Here is a 27,933-nt window from a genome sequence, read left to right as displayed (position 1 = left end):
GCTGAGGCAGCCGGCACTTCTTCCTGTCTTCCCCTCCCTCCCCAGCCTTCCCCGCGAGCGGACGCGGCAGCGCCTCTGTCTCGCTTTTTCTTATTTTTCCCCCTTTCCCCTTTCTTTTCTTTTCTTTTCTTTTTCCCCTTCCCCCCCTTTCACCATTTCCCCTCGGAGGCGCTTCCCCCGGGCAGGGGCAGAGCCGGTCTCACCCCCCGCCTCTCCCCGGCCCCCGCCGCCCTATGGCGAGAGGGAGCCCCCTCCTCACCCAGGCACCAGCGGCGGCGGTTGGAGGAGCGGGACCGGCGGTGGCGGCCTCAGGTCCGGGGTGGTCATGGAACTAATTCGCTGACCGACCTTCTGGCCGCAGCCGTGCGTCCCGCTCGAGCGCCAGCTACCGCGCCCCCCCAACCCCGCCGGGTTCCTTCTCTTCTCCCTCCTCTGTCGGCCCGGTCCTAGTCCTGCGCGCCCCCGCCGCTGCGCGAGAGGAAAATGAGGTGGTAACGGGCCTGCGGATGACCCCGCGTCACCACTTTGAGGCCTACAGCTCTGCCGGGGAGGAGGAGGAGGAGGAGGAAGAGGAGGAGAAGGTGAGGGGCGGGGGCGGGGGGCTCGACGCGTGTCGGTGACCGCCGCCCGCGCGCTACGCCCCTGCTGCCCGAGTGGAGGCGCCCGGCGGCGCGCTACTTGTCCGAGCTGCCTAGCACGGTCCCCCTCTGGAGGAACCTAGGGGCTACCCCTCGCTGTCTCCCCGAAGTATCCCGGTACCTCCTGGGTTTTGAAACAATGTGCGGGGTTCCCTTTCGGGCCGATTTTTCAGTTAGCAAGTAACTTTTTAGTAGTAACAGCACATTCTCTGCTCGGCCGTATGAGTTCCAGGCTCCGCACATCTGTATCATTACACAAAGGGGACACACCCCCACCTTCACACTCCACGGATCTTTTCTCGACTGCCCCTAGATAACGTGGGTTTCAGAGCCGAGTCAGTGGGGAGGACTGCCAGGACTCAAATTTGCGAGAGGGAAGCGTTACCCAGGCTTGGGCCGGTGGGGGAACCCGTAGAGGTGAGAATTGAGTTGCACCCTGAACTAGAGGTTAAAAGTACCAAATTTGGAGAAGAGGGCCAAAGGCCCTCCACCGAGGAAGGAGTCCCGTTGCAGACCATTTCGGCAAAAATTGAGAATTAGGAAGCAAAATAGTGAAAGCATAACCCGTCAAGAAGTAGGATGGATTCAGACTGAAGGTCTTTCTTTGTCAGGTTAAACGATTTCAATTGTCTTCTGCCACTCAGTGTTACACCAGCATTTGTAGATGAGAGTTATCTGCCAGGCACTGTTTGTTCTTCATTCTCACAAAGACTCCACCCAGGTGATACGAGACTCATTTTACAGATGAGAAAAACTGAGACTCCACAAGATTTGCTTCCCTTTAGATAACAGCGAGAACCCGCTAGCCAGAGTTTAGTCTGAATCTTAGGCTCTAACGACTCCATCCTGAAAATGAATTTGTTGAAAAGATTAGTAGGAGTCTTATCTGCTTCTAGTTTTTCCAGGTCATTTGTGGTAGAAAGGAACAGACTAACTAAGAAAGAATGGACAGGGTTTAAATTAGTTAAACTAGGACTAGAATAATGAGAAAAGAATGCCATTCCCTTGGACCAGGAAAAGTTAAATACTGAATGTAAGGATAGACTATTAGAATCAACATAGGTTGGGAAGGTATAATAGACGTGAACTGTAGTTAACAGGTAAATATTGTATGTGGTAGTGTGACGTTCTAGTAGGTTTCAGTGGAACTCTTTCATATCTTGGTCAAGATTGGAAGCAAGATTGTATGTATTTTATTTTCATTGCATTTTCTTTCCTTTATTTTTTGGTACTGGGGATTGAAACCTGGGGTGCTTACCAACTGAGCCACATCACGGCCTTTTTTTGGGCGGGGGCGTCTAGAAACAGGATCTTGCTGAATTGCTTAGGTCTCCTTAAGTTTTGTTTTGGTACCAGGCATTGAACTCAGGGGTACTCCACCACTGAGCTACACCTCCAGCCCTATTTTGTATTTTATTTAGAGACAGGGTCTCACTGAGTTGTTTAACCCCTCACCTTTGCTGAGGCTTCACCCAGTTTTTTTTTTTTTTTCTTCTTATTTTAGTTGAACATGGACATAGTACCTTTGTTTTACTTATTTATTTTATGTGGTGCTGAGGATCGAACCCAGTGCTCCACATGTGCAAGGCAAGTGCTCTACCACTGAGCCACAACCTCACCTAGTTTTTGAGGCTTGTGATTCTGCATCAGACCCTACCATCTGCAGGGTCGGGGGATCCGCTGGCCAGGCAGACCGCTTTGGGATTACAGGCTTGTGCCCTGATTGTGTAATACTTTTCAAATGAACTGTATTTACCATTCTGTGCATGCTTGTTCATCTTTAAGATGGATTTAATAATTCCAACTTCATAAAGTATGAGGATTACATGAGTTAATATGGCATATACTTTGAACAGTAGCTGGCCAAATAGTAAACACTCAATGCTTTTACTTGGTAAGCACCTAACAAATATAAGCTTATTATTTATTATGGTACTAAACTTCAGAGTTTTGTTATCAAGGAAGTAAGGGTTGGTAGGAGACAGCCTACCAACCAATGAATAAAATGCAGAAGTAGAATTGTGCCCAAGTGCCCATGTAGGAAAGCAGGGTGCGGCTGGCTGGGCCATTCCAGAGGGTACCATTCACCGACTGATAGTAATTTATGGAGGAGTGTAAGCCTAAGAAGATGATTTTTAGTTGAAAGAATAGTGTATGGAAAGAGCAGATTTTGGAATCAACCTGTGGTTTGTTTCTGCTGTTGTATAAAGTCAAGGAGGGAGTATTAGAATGTGAAATTCTGTGGGGTCAAGTCTGTCACACTTCAGAGGAGGTACTAAGATTCAGGAGGCAGCATCAGTACAGAATTAGAGTTGGTATTGTGATCATAAACACAATAATTATACATTAATGAAGTTGTTTATATTATATACCCAGTACTGTGCAGCACTTTTCCTCAGAAGAGTAGGTGGTCCTGAGTGTAATATTGTTCCTGCTGTTCAATTTTATGAATTAGTAGCTCAGAAATTAGGCTGTTTGTAAGTGTGGAGAACAGTATAGTAGAAGTAGTTGAGAATGGGAGGAGGAGGAATGTGAAATTCAAAATTAATTTTGTGTGGAATGTATCTACCCAAATTCGGATTGAACAGCCCTGGTTTGAAAAAGCAAAATGCTTCAAAGTCCAAAAATTTTTTGTTGCATGCTGACCTGAGACCACAAATGAAAAATTCCATACCTTGAAACTTTGTTTCATGTGTGAAATTACTGAAAAATATATAAGATTACCTTCAGACTATATTTAAAATTAATTTCCTGTTTTGACTAGGACCCCATCCAAATTCATTATGTATATCCAAATATCCAGAATCAAAAAATAAAACAAAACACTTTTGGCCCCAACCATTTTGTGTAAGGGGTACACAATTTATATGTAACTTATGTGTACATATGTGTATATATAAATTTATATTTGATTTTAGAGACTATTCTGCATGGCATGAAGAATAGGCATATATAAACAAGATATAACTAAAAAGCTCTTATTAAAAAAACTAAAATTGTATTTCAAGTGTATTTTATTCCTTAGCAGAATTCATTATTCATGTGACTTAAATAATCTGTTTTGCACATTTTAAAATAGGCTGGTACATTGTCAGTAAAAATGAAAAATGAAGCCCATGGTATCTCCATATCATGATTTCTGTCTTAACAGTATTATAAAAGGAAATACTAATTTAAGTATTTTCATAAGTTATGTGCTTTTTTCTTTTTTCTGCAGTATTTGTAAATAACTTAAAACTTACATCTTTTGCTCAGATTTCACCTGTTAACCTTTCATTTTATTGTTTTTATCTCCCCCCATGTATAAATTGCATACATTGTGACTTTTTACTTCTAAAATGATCAGTGTGTATTTTCTAGGAATAGAGATATTCTCTTGACAAACCACAGTACAGTTTTTAATTTCAGTAGATTTCAAATTAATAAGACAATTTTGTATAATCTACTGCCCATATTCCACTTAATGTCATTTGACACATTAATAAGCCTTATAGCATTTGTCTCCCTCCAGTACAAAATTCAGTTCAGAATCCAGTCCAGGCTAGGTATTACACTTTTATTTTTCTGTAGCTTCATTTAATCTGGAACATTTCTACAGTTAACCATTTTTTTTAAACTTGCATTTTTTATGTACCATTTTTAAAAATTTTAAGAAAAATTTTAAACTTTTTTCCCTTTGTTACATTTCCCTAGTGTAAGGAAAGAAATATTATTTTTCCCCTATTAATATGGTGTATTATGTTAATTGATTTCTCATCATTGAGCCAATCTTGGGTTGTGGGACAAATCCCTCTTAGTTATGGTTTATAATAATCCTTTTTATGTTACAGAATTCAGTTTGCTGGTATTTGGTTGAGGAATTATGCATCTTATTCAGGTGGAGTTTTCTAGTTATGCTTATTTAGTTTTAGTAGCAGGGCTTCATAGAATTGAGTTGGGAAGATTTCTTCTATTTTGGGGGGAAGAGTTCATAAAAAAAAAATTGGCATTTTTTTCTGTAAATGTTTGGTAGAATTAGCCAGCGAAGCCATCTGAGCATGGATTTTTTTTTTTCTTAGTAGTTTTTCTATCTTCTAATGGCTATTCAGCTCTTAAGTCAGTTTTCGAAGTTTGTTTCTTGGAATTTGTCCATTTCTTCTAAGTTGTCCTAATGTATTTGCATATAGTTGTTGATGAAATTCTATGATTTTTATTTCTGTAAGGTAGGGTACATAGTAATATCCTGTTTTTATTTCTGATTTATCTTTTCTGGTTTTTTTTTTTTGGTTGTTGTTGGTAAGACTAGCTAAATGTTTGCCATTTTGATTTTACCAAAGGACCAACTTTCATTAATTTCTCTATATTTAATATTCTCTACTTCATTCATTTCTTCTAATGTAATTTCTTTGCTTCTGGATTGCTTTAGCTATGGTTTTATTTCTCCATTATCTAAAGGTGGGAGGTTAGGCTATATTGATTTGAGATCTTTTTTTTTTTTTTTTGTATAACATATTTTCAGATATTTTCCTCTGAGCACTCCTTTCATTGCATCCTGTAAGTTTTCATATGTTATGTTTTCATTTTCACTTATCTCAAAAGTGTTTTTTGATTGGGACTTTTTTCTTTGATCAGATTCCTTTTTTTTTTTTTAAAGACAGAGGGAGAGAGGGAGAGAGAGAGAGAGAGAGAGAGAGAGAATTTAATATTTATTTTTTAGTTTTTGGCGGACACAACATCTTTGTTTGTATGTGGTGCTGAGGATCGAACCCGGGCCACACGCATGCCAGGCGAGCGCGCAACCGCTTGAGCCACATCCCCAGCCCAGATTCCATTGTTTTTAAAAAGTCGTTAGAACATCTACCTTTTAAGTCTTAGGCCTTCACTATAGGAGATCGGAGTCTAGGAATTCCTTGAGTCCAGTTTTATTCTTCTGTACATGTTTCTGTCCCTCTCTGTCCTCATCTACACCTCCTGAAAATAATTTTCAAATCAAGCATTGTAAGGGAAAAGTCCTTAGTGGCAGCTAGTTGTTGGGGTATGTTTAAAAGGCAGATCCTGGTGAGCCATCCTGTTGGGTATAGCTAATGGCATGAAAAAATTACTTAAATTTGAGGCTTGCCAAGAGTTTATGAACTACGGACTAAAATTGGGTTTGGAAGAGATCTTACAGCTTATGAAGTCCAGTCTCTATCCAATATTAGTGTCTCTTTTAAAAATATCTTGACAGATGGTTATCTAGCTTATACTACAGTTCCAAGGCTAATACTTCTATCTGCTTTAGATGAAATTATAGTGAGCTTGCTCATCAAATTGTGGAAGATTTGAGAAAAGCACCAAAGCAATAAAATTAGAATCTTAAACATCTTGGCAAAATGCAACAATGGGTTGAATCTAACAAGATGACTTAAAACTAAAAAATCCTTTTTAAGTCCTGAACAAGCATGTATTCCCTTCCACCCAACCCCCAAATTACCAAAAAGCCATACAGAGATGGAGCAGGGAGAGGTGGAATTGTCCTAACAGTATACTTGCATAAGTCTTAAAAGTTTTAGTTGATCATAAATTTTATCTGAATTGGTAGTGTAAAAGTGGTGCTAATTTAGAAGAGCCAAAATGTCATGTGAGGAATCATTAAACAGTTTTTCAGCTATGAAAAAGATGAGCCAGTGAGCATGATAGCAGCCTTCCAACATCTGAAGGATTGACTTATGAAAGAGAAATTAGATTTGGGTATGTTTGTTTTGGTTTTGTTGTATGCTTTTGTTTTTGCCTCCAGTGGTTGAAACTAGAACCATTTGTCAAGTCCTTCTTTCTTCAAAAGTACTCTGCTGTGGGTATGATATTTATATCATAGTATAAAAGATGATAGTTGGTAGATGTGACTTCAAAAGAACTTATAATTTTGTTGGGAGATAGTGGAAAGCTGCTTTCAAAGGAGAAAGAAATCGCATCTGATTAGAGAATCAAGAATAGAATTCTTGGAAGAAATTAACCTTTGAATTGAGCCTTTTAGGATAGGTATAATTTCTTTTCCTTTTTTCTTAGTATGAAAATACTTCATCCTCATTATAGAAAATTTCCCAAAACTTGAGAGTTTAAAGAAGCAAAAAAGAAAAAATCCAGTTAAATGGAGGTAGTCTGTAATAAGTTTAGTGGCGAGGAAATGGAGTGTGTGAAATGACTAATATAAAAGATGACAGATAGTAGCTAGAGTTGGGTATGTAGAATGTGGAAGTAAGAGGTTTGCTTTTTGTTTGAACTTTTTAATTTTATAAAAAATTGGAACTTGTCTCATGTTAAAGATTTCTAAAATATGAATCTGAAGCACGTGATACAGGTACATAGTTTTTAAAAAGTCAAATAATTACAAGACTTTTATAATGAAAAATATCCCTGCAGAAAGTCTTCTTGACCTTTCCTCATTCTCTGGAGGTTAACTCCTTTCAACCTTTACCTGTTTCTCCTGTTATTTAATATCATGTTTTCTGATAACTTGCCCTGCTACTGTTTTTTGATATGCCAGTTTAAATATTGTTGTTTTTGTGTTTTTGGCACTGGGAATTGAATCCAGGGGCACTTTATCACTTAGCTATATCTCCAGCTCTTTTCATTTTGGGACAGGGTGTAAGTTGCTCAGAGCTTTGCTAAATTGCTGAGGCTGGCCTTGAACTTGTGATCTTCCTGCCTCAGCCTCTTGAGTTGCTGGGATCACAGGGGTGTGCCACCATAGCTGGCATCCAGTTTCAGATACAGTTAATAGATTTCCTACTATGAAATGTATAAGACTCTCATCTAACATCTCCCAAAATCCACACTTATTACCTATACCATACTACAAAACATTTTATCAAGTTTTTAAATTTGTATTCAATATTTTCATTATTACTGCTATGTAAATATTATGGCATTAATTATACTTTATTATATAATTTTTTCCAATTTAGATTTTTTTTCACATTCTTCAACTTCTCAATCCAGTTTTATGTCACAAAACTTGGATCTGTAGTTCTCTTTAAAAAAAAAAAATCTAGATCATCACTTTTGGGCTCTCAATTACATGGCCATGTTTTTGCTCTCTATAACTGACTTTCAGATTGAAATTGAGAACATTTCAGATAACTGATTATTAGTGTAACATTTTAATATTTAAAAGAGCTGTAAAATCTATATGACCTCATAACATTCTTAATTTGTTTTATGAGTTACGTAATAAGTATCAACATATATATACATTTTACACTTATTCTATAATTAAATAATAAACAATATTTATATTTGATTTTATAGGTAGCTACATCAAGCTGGGTGGCAGGCAGATCCAAAGGATATCATGAAGTTTCCAGGATCTTTGGAAAACCAGAGATTGTCTTTCCTATTGGAAAAGGCAATCTCTAGGGAAGCCCAGATGTGGAAGGTGAATGTGCCGAAAATATCTACAAATCAGGTAATGACTTCTCTGCTTAGATAGATGAGTTTTATTAGAGATAAGTACACTAGTGCATATATATAATAATTTCTTGACACTGCATTGGATAAGTATGTACTTGTTTCTTCCTGAAACAAGAATTAAACTGTTTTTGTTGTTTTCTGAGTTACAGCTATAAGAAGATAGTTATGTCATTCATTTTCTTCATGGTTTAACTAACAGTAAGATATCTTCTAAGCATACAGTTAGACTTACAGGTAGAACAAAATTTATTACATTATATTTAGTGAACCAAAAAATCTATCAGTAAAGGGGCTAAAAGCATGAAATGGAGGAAGGATAGCATCTTCAACAAAAGGTGCTGGGAAAACTGGAAATCCATATGCAACAAAATGAAACTGAATCCCTTTCTCTCGCCATGCACAAAAGTTAACTCAAAATGGATCAAGGAGCTTGATCTCAAATCAGAGATACGGCGTCTGATACAAGAAAAAGTTGGCTACGATCTACATACTGTGGGGTTGGGCTCCAAATTCCTCAATAGAATACCCATAGCACAAGAATTAATAACTAGAATCAACAAATGGGACTTACTCAAACTAAAAAGTTTTTTCTCAGCAAAAGAAACAATAAGAGAGGTAAATAGGGAGCCTACATCCTGGGAACAAATCTTTACTCCTCACACTTCAGATAGAGCCCTAATATCCAGAGTATACAAAGAACTCAAAAAATTAAACGATAAGAAAACAAATAACCCAATCAACAAATGGGCCAAGGACCTGAACAGACACTTCTCAGAGGAGGACATACAATCAATCAATAAGTACATGAAGAAATGCTCACCATCTCTAGCAGTCAGAGAAATGCAAATCAAAACCACCCTAAGATACCATCTCACTCCAGTAAGATTGGCAGCCATTATGAAGTCAAACAACAAGTGCTGGCGAGGATGTGGGGAAAAGGGTACACTTGTACATTGCTGGTGGGACTGCAAATTGGTGCAGCCAATTTGGAAAGCAGTATGGAGATTTCTTGGAAAGCTGGGAATGGAACCACCATTTGACCCAGCTATTCCCCTCCTCGGTCTATTCCCTAAAGACCTAAAAAGAGCATGCTACAGGGACACTGCTACATCGATGTTCATAGCAGCATAATACACAATAGCAAGACTGTGGAACCAACCTAGATGCCCTTCAATAGATGAATGGATAAAAAAATGTGGCATTTATACACTATGGAGTACTACTCTGCATTAAAAAAATGACAAAATCATAGAATTTGCAGGGAAATGGATGGCATTAGAACAGATTATGCTAAGTGAAGCTAGCCAATCCCTAAAAAACAAATGCCAAATGTTTTCTTTGATATAAGGAGAGTAACTAAGAACAGAGTTGGGAGGAAGAGCATAAGAAGAAGATTAATATTAAACAGGGGTGAGAGGTGGGAGGGAAAAGGAAAGAGAAGGGAAATTGCATGGAAATGGAAGGAGACCCTCATGGTTATACAAAATTACATACAAGAGGAAGTGAGGGGAAAGGGGAAAGAAAAAAAAAACAAGGGGAAGAAATGAATTATAGTAGATGGGGTAGAGAGAGAAGATGGGAGGGGAGGGGATGGGGGATAGTAGAGGATAGGATAGGCAGCAGAATACAACAGACACTAGTATAGCAATATGTAAAACAGTGGATGTGTAACTGATGCGATGCTGCAATCTGTATACGGGGTAAAAATGGGAGTTCATAACCCACTTGAATCAAAGTGTGAAATATGATATGTCAAGAACTATGTAATGTTTTGAACAACCAACAATAAAAATTAAAGGAAAAAAAAACTATCAGTATTTATAAGGAGTTCAAGTGAGGAACTCGGGTAACCCAATATTGGAAGCCTCTTGGGAAATAGGCACCTAAATTCATAATTACTATTGGCTGTATGTCTTTGAGAGATTTTTATACTTATATCATAAAATTATTATATCAGTTATTTTTAAGCAAATAACTATTAAGAGTATTAATTTCAAAAGTTGATTATATAAGATGTGTTATACATCTTTTTAATCCTAGTATCTAGCATGGTGCTTGGGATATAGAATAGCAAGAAATTTGTAATATGCATGGGTGAATGAATAAATGACAAATATCTAAAACTCTTTTGTGTTATTGTTCACTCAAAAGGTTATTGAAATTGTAATCTTTTTCTTATTATTTCCTACAAGCTGAAGAAATATGTTCTGCATTTACTATTTCTTATTTGTCATTTTGCAAATTGAAGATTAATTGACTTGAATGAGTCTCTTCTGTGGTAGGAATATTTACATATGGTATCATTTTCTTTTTTTTCTTGATACTGAGGATTGAAGCAAGGGGTACTTAACCACTGAGCCACATCCCCAGCCCTCTTTTATATTTTATTTAGAGATGGGTCTCCTGAGTTGCTAAGTGCCTCACTAAGTTGTTAAGGCTGGCTTTGAACTCAAGATCTTCCTGCCTCAGGCTCCCAAACCCCTAGAATTTCAGGCTTGAGCTTCCGCAGCTGGTTTATATATGCTGTGATTTAACATAGGGATTAATCCTCTGAAATAAGGAATACTATTTAATTTGCTTAAGACTTTAGCTAATAAGTTACAATTCAAACCTTTACCTTTATACTTTTTAAAATTTTTTTTTTTTCTGTATGTGTGAGTTTTAGATTTCTTTAAATGTTTATTGAATGTTTGCTATATTCTGGACACTATTCTATAAACTGGACATATAACAATGGAAAAAAATTCCTGCTTGTATTTTATGACATGCTAGTGAGCCTCATAGTCTTTTAACCATTGCTTTTAGAACTTTACCTTTCTTCCTTCTCCTGCTGTATCCTAGAGTCTGTATGTAACCAACAATAATAAAAAAGATACTTTTTTTGGGGGGGGGGTACTGGGAATTGAACTTCTGAGCTACACCAGCAGCCCCCCCCCCTTTTTTTTTTTAAATGGTACTGGGGATTGAACCCAGGGCCTTGTGCATACAAGGCAAGCCCTCTACCAACTGAGCTATATCTCCAGCCCAGCCCTTTTGATTTTTTTATTTTTAGTTGAAGGTGGACACAATAGTTTTATTTTATTTATTAATATGTGGTGCTGAGGATCAAACCCAGGGCCTCACACAGGCTAGGCAAGCACTCTACCACTGAGCCACAACCCCAGCCCTTTTTAATTTTTTATTTGAAACAAGGTCTTGGTAAATTTCCTAGACTGGCCTTAAATTTGCAGTCTTCCTATCTCAGTCTCCTAAGTAACTGGGATTAGGATTGTAAACGCAGGCTACCACTCCTTACTTCGGTAATCATAAACTTTAACACATAGTCTTTGAAGGCATTTGTTGCTGTATTACTAATTAATCTGGCCTATTTCTATAGGTGATTTAACAAATTTTAGCAAGGTAACATTAGAACAGTACAGTGTTAAAACTTCTAGGAGGAACCCACTTCTTAAGGAATTGCCTTAAATAATGCCAAGTAGAAGTTATTAGTAAAATTTGGGTGAACTTGGTCTGGTGGGGATAGGGAAGAAGGAGCTGGGGATATAAAGAGCTAAGGGTGCTTGACTTACTTGCCAGAATAACCCCCCAGGAACACTATTTTAGTCCTAATTCCTTTGTTCTGCTACTGTCAGGGATTGCCTTTGGCTTTTCTACTGTTTCAACTTTTTTTTCTTTTCTTTCTTTCTTTTTTTTTTAAGTGCTGGTAATAAAAATGGAAAAATTGAATATTTCAGAGCTTCCTTTTATGCTTATTTACTCTAGTTTCCTTCTCCTTTTTTCCTTTTCCCCACCTAAACTCTACTTTGAGGTTATTCTCTCTCAATTCTCTTTTAATTTCACTTACTCCCAGTAAGTGATACAAATACTTACTGACACTGTGGTCAGGCAAGACTATATACACCTATCACCCTCTCTATGTGCTTTTACAGCTTTCTGTACTTATGATAGAATATATTATAGTAATTTCTTAGTGATTTGACTGTGAATTTCCTTGCGTGTGGTAGTGAAACACTGAGTTATATTGCCCAGCCCTTTTTAAAAATTATTTTTGTACTGGGAAAAAATTCCCTGGGGATTGAACCACATCCCCAGCTGCTTTTATTTTTTATTTTGAGACAGAGTCTCACTAAGTTGCTTAGGGCCTTGCTATGTTGCTGAGACTTGCCTCAAACTTGGATTGTCTTGCCTCAGCCTCTAGAGTTTCTGGGATTCCAGGTGTGCACTACCACATCTGGCTTTTAAAACACAGGCGCTTGGATCACTGGGTTATATGTGGTGCTAAGTGTATCAGAATTGCCCAAAAGGGTTCTTAAAAATAGAGATTCTAGGCCTGACATCTTCATTTATTCTTTCAACTTAAGTAAATTATGTTTTTCAGGAAATTTATTCACTTTATCTACATTTTTCAAATTTATGTGAATTTGTCCATAATCTTAACATCTGAAGACCTCATAATGGTACTGCTTTTAAAATTTTTGAATTAACAATTTATGCTTTTCTTTCTTGTTCAGTCTTGCTAAAGATCTGCCAATTAGACTTTCAGTTCTATTGATTTTTCCTTATTGTACACTTATTTTCTTAAAATTATTTATTTGCTCTTTCTACTTTGTGTAAATTCATCTATTCTCCTTTTACTTTAATTTCTTATATTAAATACTTTTCTGATAAAAATCTAGATCTTTTTGCCTATTTTTAAAATTTGTTTCTTTTTTTGGTCATGCCTAATAATTATTATTTAATGTTGAACGTTGTGTTATATAAATTGTTGAAACTTCAGTTGACAATCCAATCCCTTCTTTTAGAGAGCTAACACTTTACTCTGAGGAGGGACTGAACTGATGGGAGCCTGGGTTGCAGTCGGATACGGTTTTATCTATCTCTGGTTTGCCCCAGTTCCTAGAGTGAATCTGTAGGTTCCAGCTGAGAGCTTAGTTTGTTCCAGGACCCTCTTCCTCCTGAAGGGTGTTAAATTGTCCTCTAAACTCATGATTGCTTTTCAGGTTTTTTTTGCTTAGCATTTAAGTTCCCTGTGTCTACCTTCAGTATTTCATTCAGAAAACTGTCTTAAAGGGGGAAAATCAGCTGAGAATGGCATACAGATCTTTGACCACTCCCCACTAGGTTCTTGGCTCATCGAATCTTCAAATTTTGACTCTAGCTCTGTAAACTCTGAAAGCTCTGTGAGTTTATTTTTAGTCTTTTGCCCTCCTTGGGAAAGGAAAACATCCTAAAGAAAACTACAGAATGTCGACTCATCTCTTTTTGTTTACTCCCTCTCCAGAATCTTGGCTCCTCGTGGCTTAGTTGTTCCAGTAGTTCTGGTACCTTTTAAAAATAGGTTGTTGTAGCAGCTTTTCTAGTTATTCTCAGTTGGGGTGTAGGTTTGCTGCCACTTACTTAATCATAACTAAAAGCAGAAATATAATCTTTTAAAAATATTGAACACAACTATTAAAAAATATTGAACACAATAGGTGTAATGAGATGCTGTGAAAACACAGGAAGGTACTTTGCTCTTGAGTTATCAGGAAAAGTGGTAGAGAATGACCACTGAAATAGCATAGAAAGACATAAAGCAGGTGAAGTGAAGATGGGTGTGTGTTCCAACTAGAAGGAACAATGTTATTAGCACAGGAGCACTGGCAAGAGCAAGGAAGAATCAAATAGAAGTACTATTAGAGCATGAAATTTAAGGCAGAAAATGATGGACAGTATATGAGACTAGAAAGATTGGTGATGGAGGGATTTGTATGCACTTTAATCTTAAGATATAATGGCCAACCTTTTAGAGTTCAAAGTTGAGCAGGATGTATATTTAATGAAAAAGACCTGAAGCATGTAGAAATTATGTACAGATTTTCTTTAGAATTTTTTTTACTCAATTATTCGCTTTCTACTTTTCTTTGTGGAATTTACTATTCTTCAAATATAGATTTATGAAATATAGCAGTCTGTTTTACCATGTTGATGACAATATAAATTCTCCTTGAGATTGGTTATTCAACCACCTTACTGAATTCTCTTAACCTTGTTTGAGCAATCCATATGGAAAGAAGAAAATATAAAAGTTCCATTGATAAAATCAATAAATATTATCTAGTTTGCTCATTTCCTCCTTTCTTTCATCCTTTCTTCATTTAGATGAATGGAAATAGAATTACTTAATGGAATTAATTTTTTTGTAATATTACTGGTTTTAGTACATTTGAATTGGATTTGATAAAGTGATCTTAAGGTTAGTATTACTTCAGTAAGAGTAGAGTGTCTTATTAAACTGGGTTTTTGTTGTTGCTGCTACTAATTTTGGCTAATGATGACATGCTTTCTTGGTCCTATTGTGATCTCTTTTCATGATTATCATGTTTAAAAGGTAAATTCTTATATGATATTTCATAAATTCTTTGTCTTCCGAGAATCAGGTAGCTTAAAGGTAAAAAAGGAGAAAATTAGTATTCATTCTGTATGTGTGCTTTATATGGTAAATCACTTAGTTAACTTTGGTATGGTAATTTCCATATAACTGTTCTGTTGTATTATGTCATCTTTTGTGATACTACTTAAACTTTTTGTTGTTTAATGTCAAATATCAAATTATATTTAATTTAGTCTGTTATTCAGAATTATTTTTTCTTCCTTTAAACATAATAAAAGCCTCCTCAGGTTGATCAGATTATATAACCACCTACCTCTGCTTTTGTGAATTTATTTTTATTGATTTGTTTGGCTGGCTCACTTGATATTGCTCTTCCTTCTCTTAAATGGTTAATTTCCTTTGGAAATTTTGTGACTGCTTTCACTTCCCAGCAATCTTTAGGAGTAGAACTAGATCTTAGAAAAGCATCTTGGGGCTCTATAGAAATATGGTTTATTATAGAACTAAGGACCATGTTAACAGATACTTGATCCGGGTCCTAACTGCAAGACTGTATATTTTTCTCTTACCTAGAGAAACCATAGCTCCAGACAGTGGTGTTTTGCTGCCCTTTTCAGACTCTTTTTGTGATAGGGATAGCCTTTCTCAGAATATTAATAATGGCCTTATTCCATTTTCCACTTTCATATCAAACAATAGTCGTTAGGGCATAAATTCCCCTGCTACTCTGATGCAGCAAGAACCCATCAAGCCCATAACTTTAGTCTCATGAACTACCTTAAGTTCTTGTTCCCCTTCTTGATTCATAGAATGATATGACTATTCTTAAGAATGATTTGTAGGAATCTCTTCTGTCAACCTTGATGTGATTTGCAAGTCTGAGGAGTTTAACTAAAATTTTATTGCCTTCAGGTTGATATCATTTCTATCCTTCACAGTAAAGTTCACAGGCTTCCACACCATGACTCCTTTTCTTGCAGCTACAATGATCACCTTGTCCCCTCACTTTTAAGTTACAAATTATGTTTTATCTCAAGAAGCTCTTGTTTTACTACTACACTGGGCCAGGTCCCCTTCCCTGCAACCTCATCATACCTCTTTCCATATTTTATTGACATTTTTTATGGCCTACCTCTCCACATTTCTTAATGCGTTATTGCAGGGTCATTCCAAAGGTAAGTGAACAAAAAGTGTTATATGGTAGTTAACCTCAAAATATTAGTTATAATTGAGTTTAGAATTAGGTGTAAAAATTATGTGTGATAAATTGGTTTGGCTGACACAAAGGAACACTTTACTTTGTTGTGCCAAAGCTAAAAAGTGAAGTGACAGGAAGTCAAGGAGGAGGAGTTGGAATAAAATTAGAACAGAAACTAGCAGATGCATTGGCAGAAATTATAATGAGCAGCAAGCCATATGTTCCCTCATAACACTAGAGAAAGCCAAGAAAAATCAGAAATCACAGCTAAAATTCCTTTTTGAGGAGATACATTGTTAGATATATAGTGTTCAATGGCTATTAATGCATCTTTGTATTATAAAGGAATAAATTTCATAAAGTTGACAACTAAAGGATCAAGGAATGAGATAAATAATATGTTTTTTAAAAGATTTTGATGAAATGAAACAGTGATAAAGACTGCAATGTTTGTATTATCTCTACTTGTCTGGAACTCTCTCTTACTGAAAATAGTCTTTTCCACATACTCTGTTGTGTTTAACTTTTGTAGGAGTGGTACTCATAAGGACTTTTCATTTAGCTTTAGATTATTAGTAGTTGTTGTTTAGTAATGACAGAAACTCAAAAGAGTAAGTATCTAAATCACTGATGCTTTAGAATGTGTTACCCTCTAAAAATTAAGCCTCAGGAGTTAAAAAAAAAAAAAAAAAAAAAAACATGTAGGGATGTTAAAACAAAAGCAAAATGTTTGTATTTATGGCAGTCTTTCCCAGTAATAATTCAGTTCAGGTCAACTTCTATTTCAGTGTTTTCCCATCATCTTTAACTGGAATTTATTTGTTGTCCTAACATTTATTACTACTGATTTATTTTATAATGTGCTATCATTCTGTTATCAGAATCCATTTATGTTTCCTAACATAAATTAATAGCTATTTACTGCCTTAGAAATTCATTCTTACTCTCAAGAATTGGGAAAATTTAATTATAAAATCACTATCAATTGATATTAATTTGTTTAAATTTTAAAATCATATATTCCCTGAACATTAATTAGATACCTGTTGAAGTGATGTAGTAAAGATTTTAATAAAGAGTAAAAGTATATTGGTATTGATATTAAATGCAATTACCAGTACACAAAGTTTTATCTTCACCTATCTCAAGTTTGATTTTGAGTAATCTTAAAAGACATTTTTAATGTACAAATGTATTTTCTGTAATAAAAACATAAATTTTTATGAGAAATAATTCTAAATTATATTCTTATGGTAACTAACACTTTGTTGTCTTTTAATTTTATTTATTTTTTAATTATTCCCTTATAGAATGTTTCCCCATCTCAGAGAGATGAAGTAATTCAATGGCTGGCCAAACTCAAGTACCAATTCAACCTTTACCCAGAAACATTTGCTCTTGCTAGCAGTCTTTTGGACAGATTTTTAGCTACTGTAAAGGTAAATATTTTAATATTTAATAATATTTAATATTTACACATAACTTTTCCTTGAGAGTTTAGATATTAAACCACAGGTTATTTTTATACATGGTATAAAGTATAAATGAAGAACTTTCTTGGATAATGGTGTTATGTACTCATGTCAAGATATAATGTCTTCTATTGTTTTTAAAATTTTGTGTGTCTAATTAATTGTACTCTTTTTGCTACAAATACTCATAACTCATATTTACCCTATGAAATTTTGTTGTTTTGGGGGATTTATCCCAGGGGTCTTCGCTAATGAACTATATCCTCAACCCTTTTTATTTTGAGACAGAGTCTCACCAAATTGCTTAAGGCCTTGCTAAATTTCTGAGACTGGCTTTGAACTTGGGATCCTCCTGTCTCAGCCTCCCAAGTTGCTGAAATTTTGATCTCTTTATTTAGTACAAACCATATAGCATTGGCAGAGTGTCTAGCCATCTTCTAACATGTTGGTGTACTAGAGGTGGACAGTTTAATCAGACTTTAAAAAGTGTAATAAGTTTTTTGCACATTTTTCTCTGTCATTCTTATTAAATATGCATAGTGTGTGATTTTTCTGGACAATATGTAAATACTTTCCAGAAACATACTTGGGGATGTAAAGAGGTCATAAAACGACTTTGTTGTGTGTATATGTGAGTGTGGGTTTTATTTATTTTTTGGTACCAGGGATTGAACTTAGGGGCACTCAACCACTGAGCCACATCCCAGCCCTATTTTGTATTTTATTTAGAGACAGGTTTCACTGAGTTGCTTAGCGCCTCACTTTTGCTGAGGCTGGCTTTGAACTCAATGATACTCCTGTCTCAGCCTTCCAAGTTGCTGGGATTACAGGTGTGTGCCACCACGCCCGGCTAGAATGCTGTTATTTATCTCTGTCTTCTGTCTTTACCCTGTTCCCTTTCCTATAGCTAACCTTTCTTTCACAGGTAATTCCATAGAAAGTTGAGTTTTCAAAGTTAGCATTCTTTCTTGGGTTGCATATTTTTCAAAATTGGTAATGAACTTGCTACTTCTACCATAAAAAATTCTTAGGTTTACTGAAGATTTTAAACACATTTTTGGAAATTCTAGAAATAATTTTGCCAAATATAATCCTGTTTTTTAATATTTCTTATTAGGTTTAATCATGTTAACATCAAATAACCTTATTTATAGATGGTTATGTATGGTTAATCTATATTGAAATAGTCTAAAATGTAGCTTAAATTAAAGACACTTAGACAAAAACCATAAAAGGGCTGTAATAGTGAAGGGAGCCTCAATCCTAGCAGCAGAAATCACTGTGAAACCCTTAAAAATAAGGAGAGGCTAGGGATTTAATTCGGTGGTAGAGCGCTTGCCTGTTAGCACATATGAAGCCCTGGGTTTAATCCCCAGCACTGCAGATAATAAAAAACTACTGTCAGCATATCTAAAAAGAACAATAACAACAAAAAAGTCTGGATTGGGGATGGGGCTCAGTAGTGGTGTATTTGTCTAGTGTACTCAAGGCCCTGGGCTCAAAATAAACTGTATAGATGGATTGTAATATATATAATCAGACTGAGAACTAATATTTTTTAAAAAACATTTTTTGGGGCTTGGGACCCTTAGTGGTAGAGCCCTTGCCTAGCATGCGTGAGGCACTGAGTTCGATCCTCAGCACCACATAAAAATAAAATGAAAATGTTTCTTTAAAAAATTGCGATTCTTTTTATTAACAAATTTTTTACTGGTACCCTTGTTTTAGAAGTAGTAGTGTTTGCCTAGAGTTGTTAGGTTCTTTTCTTTGTAAAGAATTCAGTTTATTTCAGAGATGAGGATTTTATATATTATATACATGGAGAAATAATAACCCATAGAAAACTGTCCTAGCAACAAAATTAAATTTACTTTCTAGATTACCAGTGTCATGTCCCTTAACCTCTGAGACTAGTTTCTCAACTTTAAAAGGAAAACCTGATAGACATGATATTATTTTTGGACATGACTTTTTTAACTCTAAAGCTCTGATTAATAATTATTTTCAAAAATAGTATTGAACCATGTTTTATTTCTCTTGTGAACAAAGGATTGAAAGATCTGTAGGCTGTGCACCACTTATGCGGAAGCATAATATAAATATTGGTATGTTTATATCAGTTTAAAATAAGTGTTTAAACAGGTCATACTGTTTGTATGTTATTTAACTTGTACATCTTTGAATTTAATATGGCTAAATTGTTTGAATTAATAAAAATAGCATTTTGGTGCTGCATTGGCAGACACCTTGAACATGAGCCTATTTTATTATACATAGGAAAACAGGCAAATTCAAGTCATTTTGTGTTAAACCCAAGAAAGATCTTTTTTACCACTAATCTTGTATGTCTTTTTAGGGCCTTTTCTTTCTTACAAAGTAGGTGTGTGTGTGTGTGTGTGTGTGTGCGCGTGCGTGCGTGCGCATATGTGCACGGAATTAGAAAATTTCTACTTATCTAGCATCATAGTTTTTTAAAGCATTTGGAATGTGCTAGTTACTATGGTCTTTTATATTTTTTCTTTCTTTAATTTCCATAATACCTTGTATATTATCTTACGAATGCTTTGTTAGTTTTATTCTCTTTGGCTATCCAACTTTAAAAGTATGTATGCATACACATAAATATATTTTTAAATTTGGGAAACATTATTAAATACTTGTAAAATGAAGCTTTTTGCTGGGTAGAGATTGACTTTATAAGCTAACTGACTATGGTTAGTTAAACTTTTCAATAGTGGAATAATTTTATTTCCATAGAATAGCTCATGCCTAAGGTTGTGATGTTAAGTTAGCTCTGAGCTAGAAAGGAATTGGTAGAAATTGAATTAATTGAATTCTATAGAATTGTGTGTACTTGTCTCAGCATATTTAGTCAGCATATTTAGTTTTCAAACTTTAAACTATTTTAAAAATGACTAATGGTGCTTTTTTTCCCCCTTTTTCAAAATTTTAGGCCCACCCAAAATACTTGAGTTGTATTGCAATCAGCTGTTTTTTCCTAGCTGCCAAGACTGTTGAAGAGGATGAGGTAATAAATCCTTTCAAGATTAGTTGTTTCTCTTTTTTCTCTTATTAACTTGCCTTTTGTTTGCCAAGACAAAAATTTAACGTGAATTTATTTCTGTCTTCTTCCTGTTCCCCTTTTCTTTGGATAGAAAATTCCAGTACTAAAGGTATTGGCAAGAGACAGTTTCTGTGGATGTTCCTCATCTGAAATTTTGAGAATGGAGAGAATTATTCTGGATAAATTGAATTGGGATCTTCACACAGCCACACCATTGGATTTTCTTCACATTGTAACTATACCTAGTCTTTCAGTTTCATATTTGAATATGTATGTAATATATAAATTATACCCAAAATTTTTCTGTAATTTGAAAGAGATTACCCACTCTTTTTTTTTTTGTACTGATTTTTAGGAAAACTATTTGAAATTAGCTAAGGAAAAGTTAGAAAGTATGATATATGTCAAATCTCTGAAGCTAAAGTTGCAAATTTAGAACTTGAGTAATACCTGAGGAGATTACATCAATTTTTATACATAATTTTCTGCACATTTAAATAAAATTAAAATAATAATGTTCTTTTTATTTTCAGTTCCATGCCATTGCCGTGTCAACTAGGCCTCAGTTACTTTTCAGTTTGCCCAAATTGAGCCCATCTCAACATTTGGCGGTCCTTACCAAACAACTACTTCACTGTATGGCCTGTAACCAACTTCTGCAATTCAAAGGATCCATGCTTGCTCTGGCCATGGTTAGTTTGGAAATGGAGAAACTGATTCCTGATTGGCTTCCTCTTACAATTGAACTGCTTCAGAAAGCACAGGTAGGTGCCAGTCTGATTAAATAGAATTCATTTTGTTTTTATTTTATTGGGGTACATAAGACATTTCTAATCTGTAAAGGTAAACTATTCTTTAGAGTAGAAAAGAAGAAAGTGTTATACACTTTAAACTTGTGGGGTAGATGTTTTTTTCTTTTACAAAATTTGCATTTTTTAGTTATTATTTTCAACCCTTCTAGGTTACTTAATATCTAAGAATTTTGAAAACTGAAGATTCTCAATATATTCTCCTTTAATTTTATATAAAGTAACTTTGGTTGTATTTAGTTTGTTAGTAGGTTGATAAATCAGCAACCATCTAAGCAAAATTTCAAGATTTAGTGGAGAAAGTTCTCATTCAAATGTCAAGTTAGTAATAGTGCTATATGTTATCAGTTACTTGGAGGGAATCCTTACTGGTTCCATTATATCACTAAGTAGAATTCATCAAGTTTGGATCTGTTGCAAACCATACTCCTACCCTTAAAATAAAAGACTGAAGAACTCCCTTTCACTTTTTATGTCTATTCTCATTTAGCAGTACATTTTCTTACTTGTTATATTGATTTTATTTAGAAGACAAATTCTGAGCTTAAAAACATAAAAGAAAAATAATACTTGAATTTGCTGTTCGGTAGGATATTATTGATGATCTTTAATGATGAGCACTCTGAAATTAGGAGACACTTAAGAAGTATCTCAGTGCTAAAACCTTACCTTCTGAGAATTTTGGATCGTAGTTTGTGAGCAGAGAAGAACTGAGTCTTTTCATAAAAAAGATGATCAGACCAATATATTAGCCTGTTGTACTACTTATGTAGTATAACAGGCTGTTTTCCTTTTATAAAGGAGATATATTGTTCTAATAAATACCATATCTTAGATTGAAATAACTTGAGTGTTTCTTTCCATTGAATTAAATGGGTAATGAAAGTAAATCCTAAGAGGTAGTTGCTATTTAGTGAGGAGTTTTAGAAACTGTCATAAACTACCATACAAGTGAATAGCATGAACCAGAAAATTGACTTTGCCTGCATCAGGTGTTGGAAAGTAAAGTTGAATATTAATCATCAACATTGGACTGTGAAGTTGGGGAATAGGCATTAATCTTTAAATGCTTCCTGAATTGGCCTATGTGTCTATTCCCACGGTAGTACAGAAAAAAGTTGCTATGTAAAGTGTTATTGTCATAAAGAGTAGATTTTGAAGCATAAATAAGAATGTTGTAAATAGCAAAGTATATTCTGTAGCTTTGTGAACTTATTCTCTATTGAAGAACCCTGGGGAATCCGCTGATTCCCTTTTGTATATTTTGGGAGGGGCTAAAAGAAGAAAGTGTTTACTGAAATTTCTTTTCTTCTTAACTGAATGAGTATTATAAACTTGATGTTTGACAGGATCTTCTTAGATCAACTCCTTTATTTTACAACTCTAGGGAACTTTTGACTTTGTTAGAGTCACATAGAACTTAACTAGTGAAGAAGACTAAAAACCAGTGTTTTTTTCCATACCACACCACTCTTAAATAATTTAGTCCAGTGGTTTTCAGAGTTTCTTTTAGAAGTGGAACCTTTTCTTTGCCTTTCTCCTTATAACAAAATTTATACATACAATTCCAGAATAGAGTAGAAAAGTGGCTTTTGTAATAAGCATTCAGGGCAGAGACCTGTTGGGGGCAGAGTCCTTACTGATCAGAATGTTTTCCTTTCTATAATCTGTTTGGACATACTTTGAACACTACTGTTCCATTCTTTCTCATATACATTATATGAGTATATTAGCAATTATATTCTACAAACATTTATTGAGAAATCTATGATCTACACATTGGGAAAACAATGGTTTTAAAAGAAATAAAGGTTTCTGCTACATGTAGTATTCAAGTTGCAATGGGGAAGATAATAAACCAATACAAGTAAGCTCACAAAACTTGGTAGAGACTTTGGAATTTTGTGTAGCAGTTCTATCTTGGCTAAGTTCACCTTTGTTCAGGTTGGAACACCAGGTATAGTATCTTTGTAATTGACCTGTGACAAGGCCTGGTCTCATATAGCATATTTTTGCATCAAACTGAGATCATGCCTGTAATAATAATAATAATAATAATAATTTAATAATAATTATTTATTTATTTATTTTGGCAGTGCTAGGGATCAAACTCAGGATCTTGCACATAGTAGACAAGCCCCCAACCCAGTGCCAATATTACTTCTGACATGATTCCCAGCATCTTGGTTTGAGGGGGAGGGTCCATTTGTAGACATTTTTGTGCTGTGAAGAGGCCACAATCACTAGGTCTGCCCTCTGCATTTGGGACAAGGTATGGTGAGTGTTCTCTGGTTTGAAAGGCAAAACTTCTCCCTCCTGGCCTTTCCCCCTCCCAAGCCAAAATTTTATACTGCCTCTTGGTCTCTACTCTGGGACAGCTCAACCTTTTTTTACCCTTCTCTTCTTGATCTGTTTAATGGCTGTGCTCACGTTCTCCCTGTGACTAATGTGGCCCACTCTTATATAATCTCAGGGTGTTAACTCTACCTAGATTAGTGTGGTGATCTCCCTAATTTCTAGTGAAGAAGTTCGTCAGTTTTCTAGTTTAAAACTAAAGTAGAGAATTGAAAAGGCAGACTCTCCCCACCAGGGTCTCTCGTTATTCCTAAAGGTACCTAAGGTCACACTTCCAGCACGTATTTTCAGTGCTGCTTTCTGCCCACCAAACCCAAATCTATTTGGACCTATCCCTTTGTCATACTGTTGTACTTCTGCTTCTCATCAGTAACGTATCTGAAATCTGTTTTAGTGCTTCTTAACCTATCTCCTTGTTAAACTAAATTAGTTTTGTTTTTCTGGCAGAGGATACATCATATTAAGATTTGGGGAGACAGTCATAAAAATTAATAATGGTTCTACTGGCACCATGTAATTAGAAAATGTTCATTTTAAATGTTTTAACAGATCCATTAGAGGACTTGTCTAGTATCTAGAGTTGTGGAAATTTCAGTATTATATACATTTGGTTTTGCCACTGGATCTCAATAAGGATTTTTTTCTTTAGAACAAGGTCAGATTGTTACTAGATGAGAGGTTTAATTTGATGTGTTGTTTTGGACAGAGGACTGCCTTGAGACTTGGGTGGAAGATAGAGCGCATACAGATAATATTAGTTTGATTTGGAGGGGGGTCCTGCTGGGAATTGAACCCGGGGCCTTGTGCATGCAAGGCAAGTACTCTACCAACTGAGCTATGTCTCCTTTTACTGACATTCTAGCTATTATTTTCTTCCAGTCTTCACTTCTAAAACAATTCCATATTTCTTTTTTTTCCCCTACACAAAAAGATTATGGTGACTTAGTCTTTCTATATATATGTATCATTTTTCAGGATTCTTCCATAGTATTATGCCCAGTGATCAGAGCTTTAATATTTTTATAATTTTGCTTTTCTGAGTTGCAACACATCATTTAGTTGCTAAAGAACAAGTTTGTTAAACTTGGAACATTTTAGAAATAATTTCTACACCATAGTCTTTTTTTCCACTGTCCAATTTCTTTTATCTCTAGTACTTCTCTTTTAAAAGCTGCTCAAAATATTGGCAGAAGCCCCTGTGCTTTTTTTCCAGTATTTCACCATAGGCTAGCTTATTCTACATCTCTGGGTTCTACATATGACCCAGCCTACAATAGTAAGCTTGATGTTGGGGGACTATCTTAAGTATTATTTAAGGAAATAAATTCCTAATACTAGATAATATCTTACCAGTGGTGTGTTATCAAGTGCTCTTCAAAGTAGGGACAAAATATCAGTGAACAAAACAGTAGATCTTCAAATGCTATTTTCATGTTTTATTTCTGACAGTTTGAGGAAATTTTACGTCTGTATTACATGACGACTAACACGAGACTGTCATCCTTTCCTGGTTAACATATAATGAATATATTTAGAGATAAAATTAATTTTTGTGACCAAATATGTTCTTGTAGAATGTGTTATTTTCCTTTGTTTTTACTATAAAGAATTGAAGACACTCATATACTAAATGCTGCAGGTTATATAGGAATGAATAACACTTATTAAGAAAGGTCCAAAATACCTATAGGGTGCACAACACTAGAAAAAAGTGATCCCTGATAAATGTTCAAAAGAAGCTTCCTGAAGGTAATAGGGTTTAGTTAGGCTAGAGGCAATGGGTAATGCAGTTTCACAGGTAGAAACAGGATAAGCCAGGATAAAGAAAGAAAGGGAGAAAATTGTATGTAAATAGACCAGGCCTTTTGGTAGGAATGTAGAGCATAAATTTGGGATATGTTAGAAAATAGGGCTGGAAAATGAGGTTTGGGCTGATTATAGATAATAAGCTAAATTCCTTTTCCTTATTTGATATTTCTGGTAGGCATTGGGGTACTACTAGAGAAATTTGAATAAGCTAAATATATATGATGTTGTATGTTATTTAGACAGTGCTATAATTACAGGTAAAGTAAGACTTTTTTACCACAGTTAAGATTTTGGAAGCCTTACTTGTACAGGCATTCTACTAGAAACTTAGTGATGTGATACAGTGCTTATTATTTGAGATCTTTTAGTCTATAATGGAAAAGCTAAGTTATCAAACAGATTATTCTAATACAGTATGGAAAGTATGATGATACTTTGATATAGAAGCAGATGACCATAAATTGGGGGATTCAGAGGGTTGGAATCAAGTGTGACTTCAAAAAAGGACTGATACTTGAACTATCCTGAAGGATAAAAAGGAATAAGCAAAATTCCCAAATCAAATAGAAAGATTAACAAAGATATTGCCTAGTATTTTTAAGTTTTACTGTCTTCTATAAAAATGTGTCTAAAGTTTTAAAGCAAGGTACTGAAATTGTTTTAATTCTTAGATAAGCTTCCCCACCCAATTTTTTTCCCCCTTGCCTCTGGCTTCTTCCTTAAATTCTTAATGACTTTTGTATTTATCTTCTACTTTGATCTTCATGGAAAAACATTAGAAAAGGCCAAAAAGGGTAAGGTGAAGGGTAGACAAAAATAATAGACTGGGGGTGGGGGGCAGGGATGTGATAAGTAAACAGACAAAAAGACATTGCTTATATAGCAGTGAACAAAAGAGAATAGATATTTGATCCCAGGTAAATGTTCAGCATATAATTGCAGATATAGAATTCAAGTTCCAGTAGCCAGGTGTGGTGGGTCACACTTGTTATCCCAGTGGCTCAGGAGGCCGAGACAGGAGAATCACGAGTTCAAAGCCAGCTTCAGCAATGGCGAGGTGCTAAGCAACTCGGAACCTGTCTCTAATAAAATACAAAATAGGGCTAGGGATGTGGTTCATTGGTTGAGTGCCCCTGAGTTCAATCCCCGGTACCCCCCAAAAAAAACCAAAAAAGAGAATTTAAATTCCTGAAATATTTACATTAGATATGGACACAATTTAAGATGGGGTGGGTAGGCCATAGGCATTGATAAGTTTGAAGTAGATGTGGGAAAAGAAGAGAAAGCTGAAGGAACAAGAGGATGCAGCAAGGAAAAGTGGCCAGCAAAGATTACAATAGCCTATTTTAATTAATGATCAATGTTGTTTCTCCCCCTCCTTGGTCCAGATGGATAGCTCCCACTTGATCCACTGTCGGGAGCTTGTGGCACATCACCTCTCTACTCTGCAGTCTTCCCTGCCTCTAAATTCCGTTTATGTCTACCGTCCCCTCAAGCACACCCTGGTGACCTGTGACAAAGGAGCATTCAGATTACATCCCTCCTCTGTCTCAGACCCAGATTTCTCCAAGGACAACAGCAAGCCAGAAGTGCCAGTCAGAGGTACAGCAGCCTTCTACCATCTCCCAGCTGTCAGTGGGTGCAAGCATACCTCTGCTAAGCGCAAAGTAGAGGAAATGGAAGTGGATGATTTCTATGATGGAATCAAACGGCTCTATAATGAAGATAGTGCTTCTGAAAATGTGGGTTCTGTGTGTGGCACTGATTTATCAAGGCAAGAGGGACATGCTTCCCCTTGTCCACCTTTGCAACCTGTTTCTGTCATGTAGTTAGCTTTCAGTGCAAACTAAGGTTGACTATTCTGGGAATCAGAATATGCAAAACCAGGAAAGTCTGTAGAGGGCTGTGTATCTTATCCAGCTGGTTTGAAGTGAGCCAGGAAAAAGTTTTTTTTTTCTTTAATTTCATTTACTTGTGCAACTTATTAAAATTCATTTTTAAAGGCCTATAAACACAAAAGATCCAAAATATTTTTTAAAAGTTAAAAAAAAACTTCTTTGTAGTATACCAGTTTCACTCTTTTCTCTGCTAAAATGTAGTTTGCCCCATGTCAAAAATTACACTCTTAATGCTCCAAAAAAGTTCTAAAACTCTAGCAACTGTGTTCCTGTCATCCTGATTTACATTGTATTGCTTTTGCTTGCTTCTCCACTGAATACTTAACAAATTTTATGTTCATCTCTATCTTCTGACTTCACTGAATAGGTAACCCTGATTTTTTTTTAACCAGTTTAATTTAGTATGGCAGCCATGTACAATTCATGATTCAACTCCAGTTAATCTGAAAAGGGTACTTTGGAATTGTCCCATATGAATCAGAGGTGGTAGAAGGAAAAAGTTCTCACGTTACCACATGATTTTGATCTTATTTCAATTTTTAGAGCTTAAAAACAAAGTAACTTCATTTTTGTTTAAAGTGAAGCTTGAAATAGCAATGTAATTAAGACAGATTTGTTGAAAGCATTTTTAACAGTTGTATAAAAGAATTTGTGACAAGTTAATATATCCCGGTGCTTACCAAAGAAACATGTATGTAACCTATAATTAGATTTTTTTGTAACTGATTTGTTTTTACTCATTGATAATCAGTAGGAGAGACTGTCTAGATATTGGGGCAGCTCTAATGATTTGAGTCTTGTAATATGTAATAACTGAATTTAGTACCCTACTTTTATGTTAAGCTATTAGGATTTTCTTGATAAAAGTTATTCTCCTCTCCCCCACCCC

At 35.5% G+C, this 27,933-nt stretch overlaps 2 protein-coding genes across 5 annotated transcripts in view; one reads left to right on the top strand and one right to left on the bottom strand.

The window, feature by feature from the left end:
• Positions 1-27,933, bottom strand: part of SEPTIN11 (septin 11) — a 182,661-nt gene that overhangs the window by 57,932 nt on the left and 96,796 nt on the right. The window lies entirely within an intron of this gene.
• CCNI (cyclin I) lies at positions 39-27,126 on the top strand. The gene is given in 8 exon segments (XM_081303786.1): positions 39-581; positions 7,905-7,958; positions 7,960-8,061; positions 16,948-17,076; positions 20,063-20,137; positions 20,265-20,405; positions 20,707-20,937; positions 26,535-27,126. Coding segments are annotated over 8 exon segments (1,248 nt in total). The 5' UTR covers positions 39-506; the 3' UTR covers positions 26,976-27,126.

Source organism: Spermophilus citellus, assembly GCF_964194105.1.
Source record: "Spermophilus citellus genome assembly, chromosome: 8".
In the NCBI taxonomy this organism is placed as follows: Eukaryota; Metazoa; Chordata; class Mammalia; order Rodentia; family Sciuridae; genus Spermophilus; species Spermophilus citellus.
The sequence above is the reverse complement of the archived record's forward strand: the minus strand, read 5'-3'. Positions and strand labels throughout refer to the sequence as shown.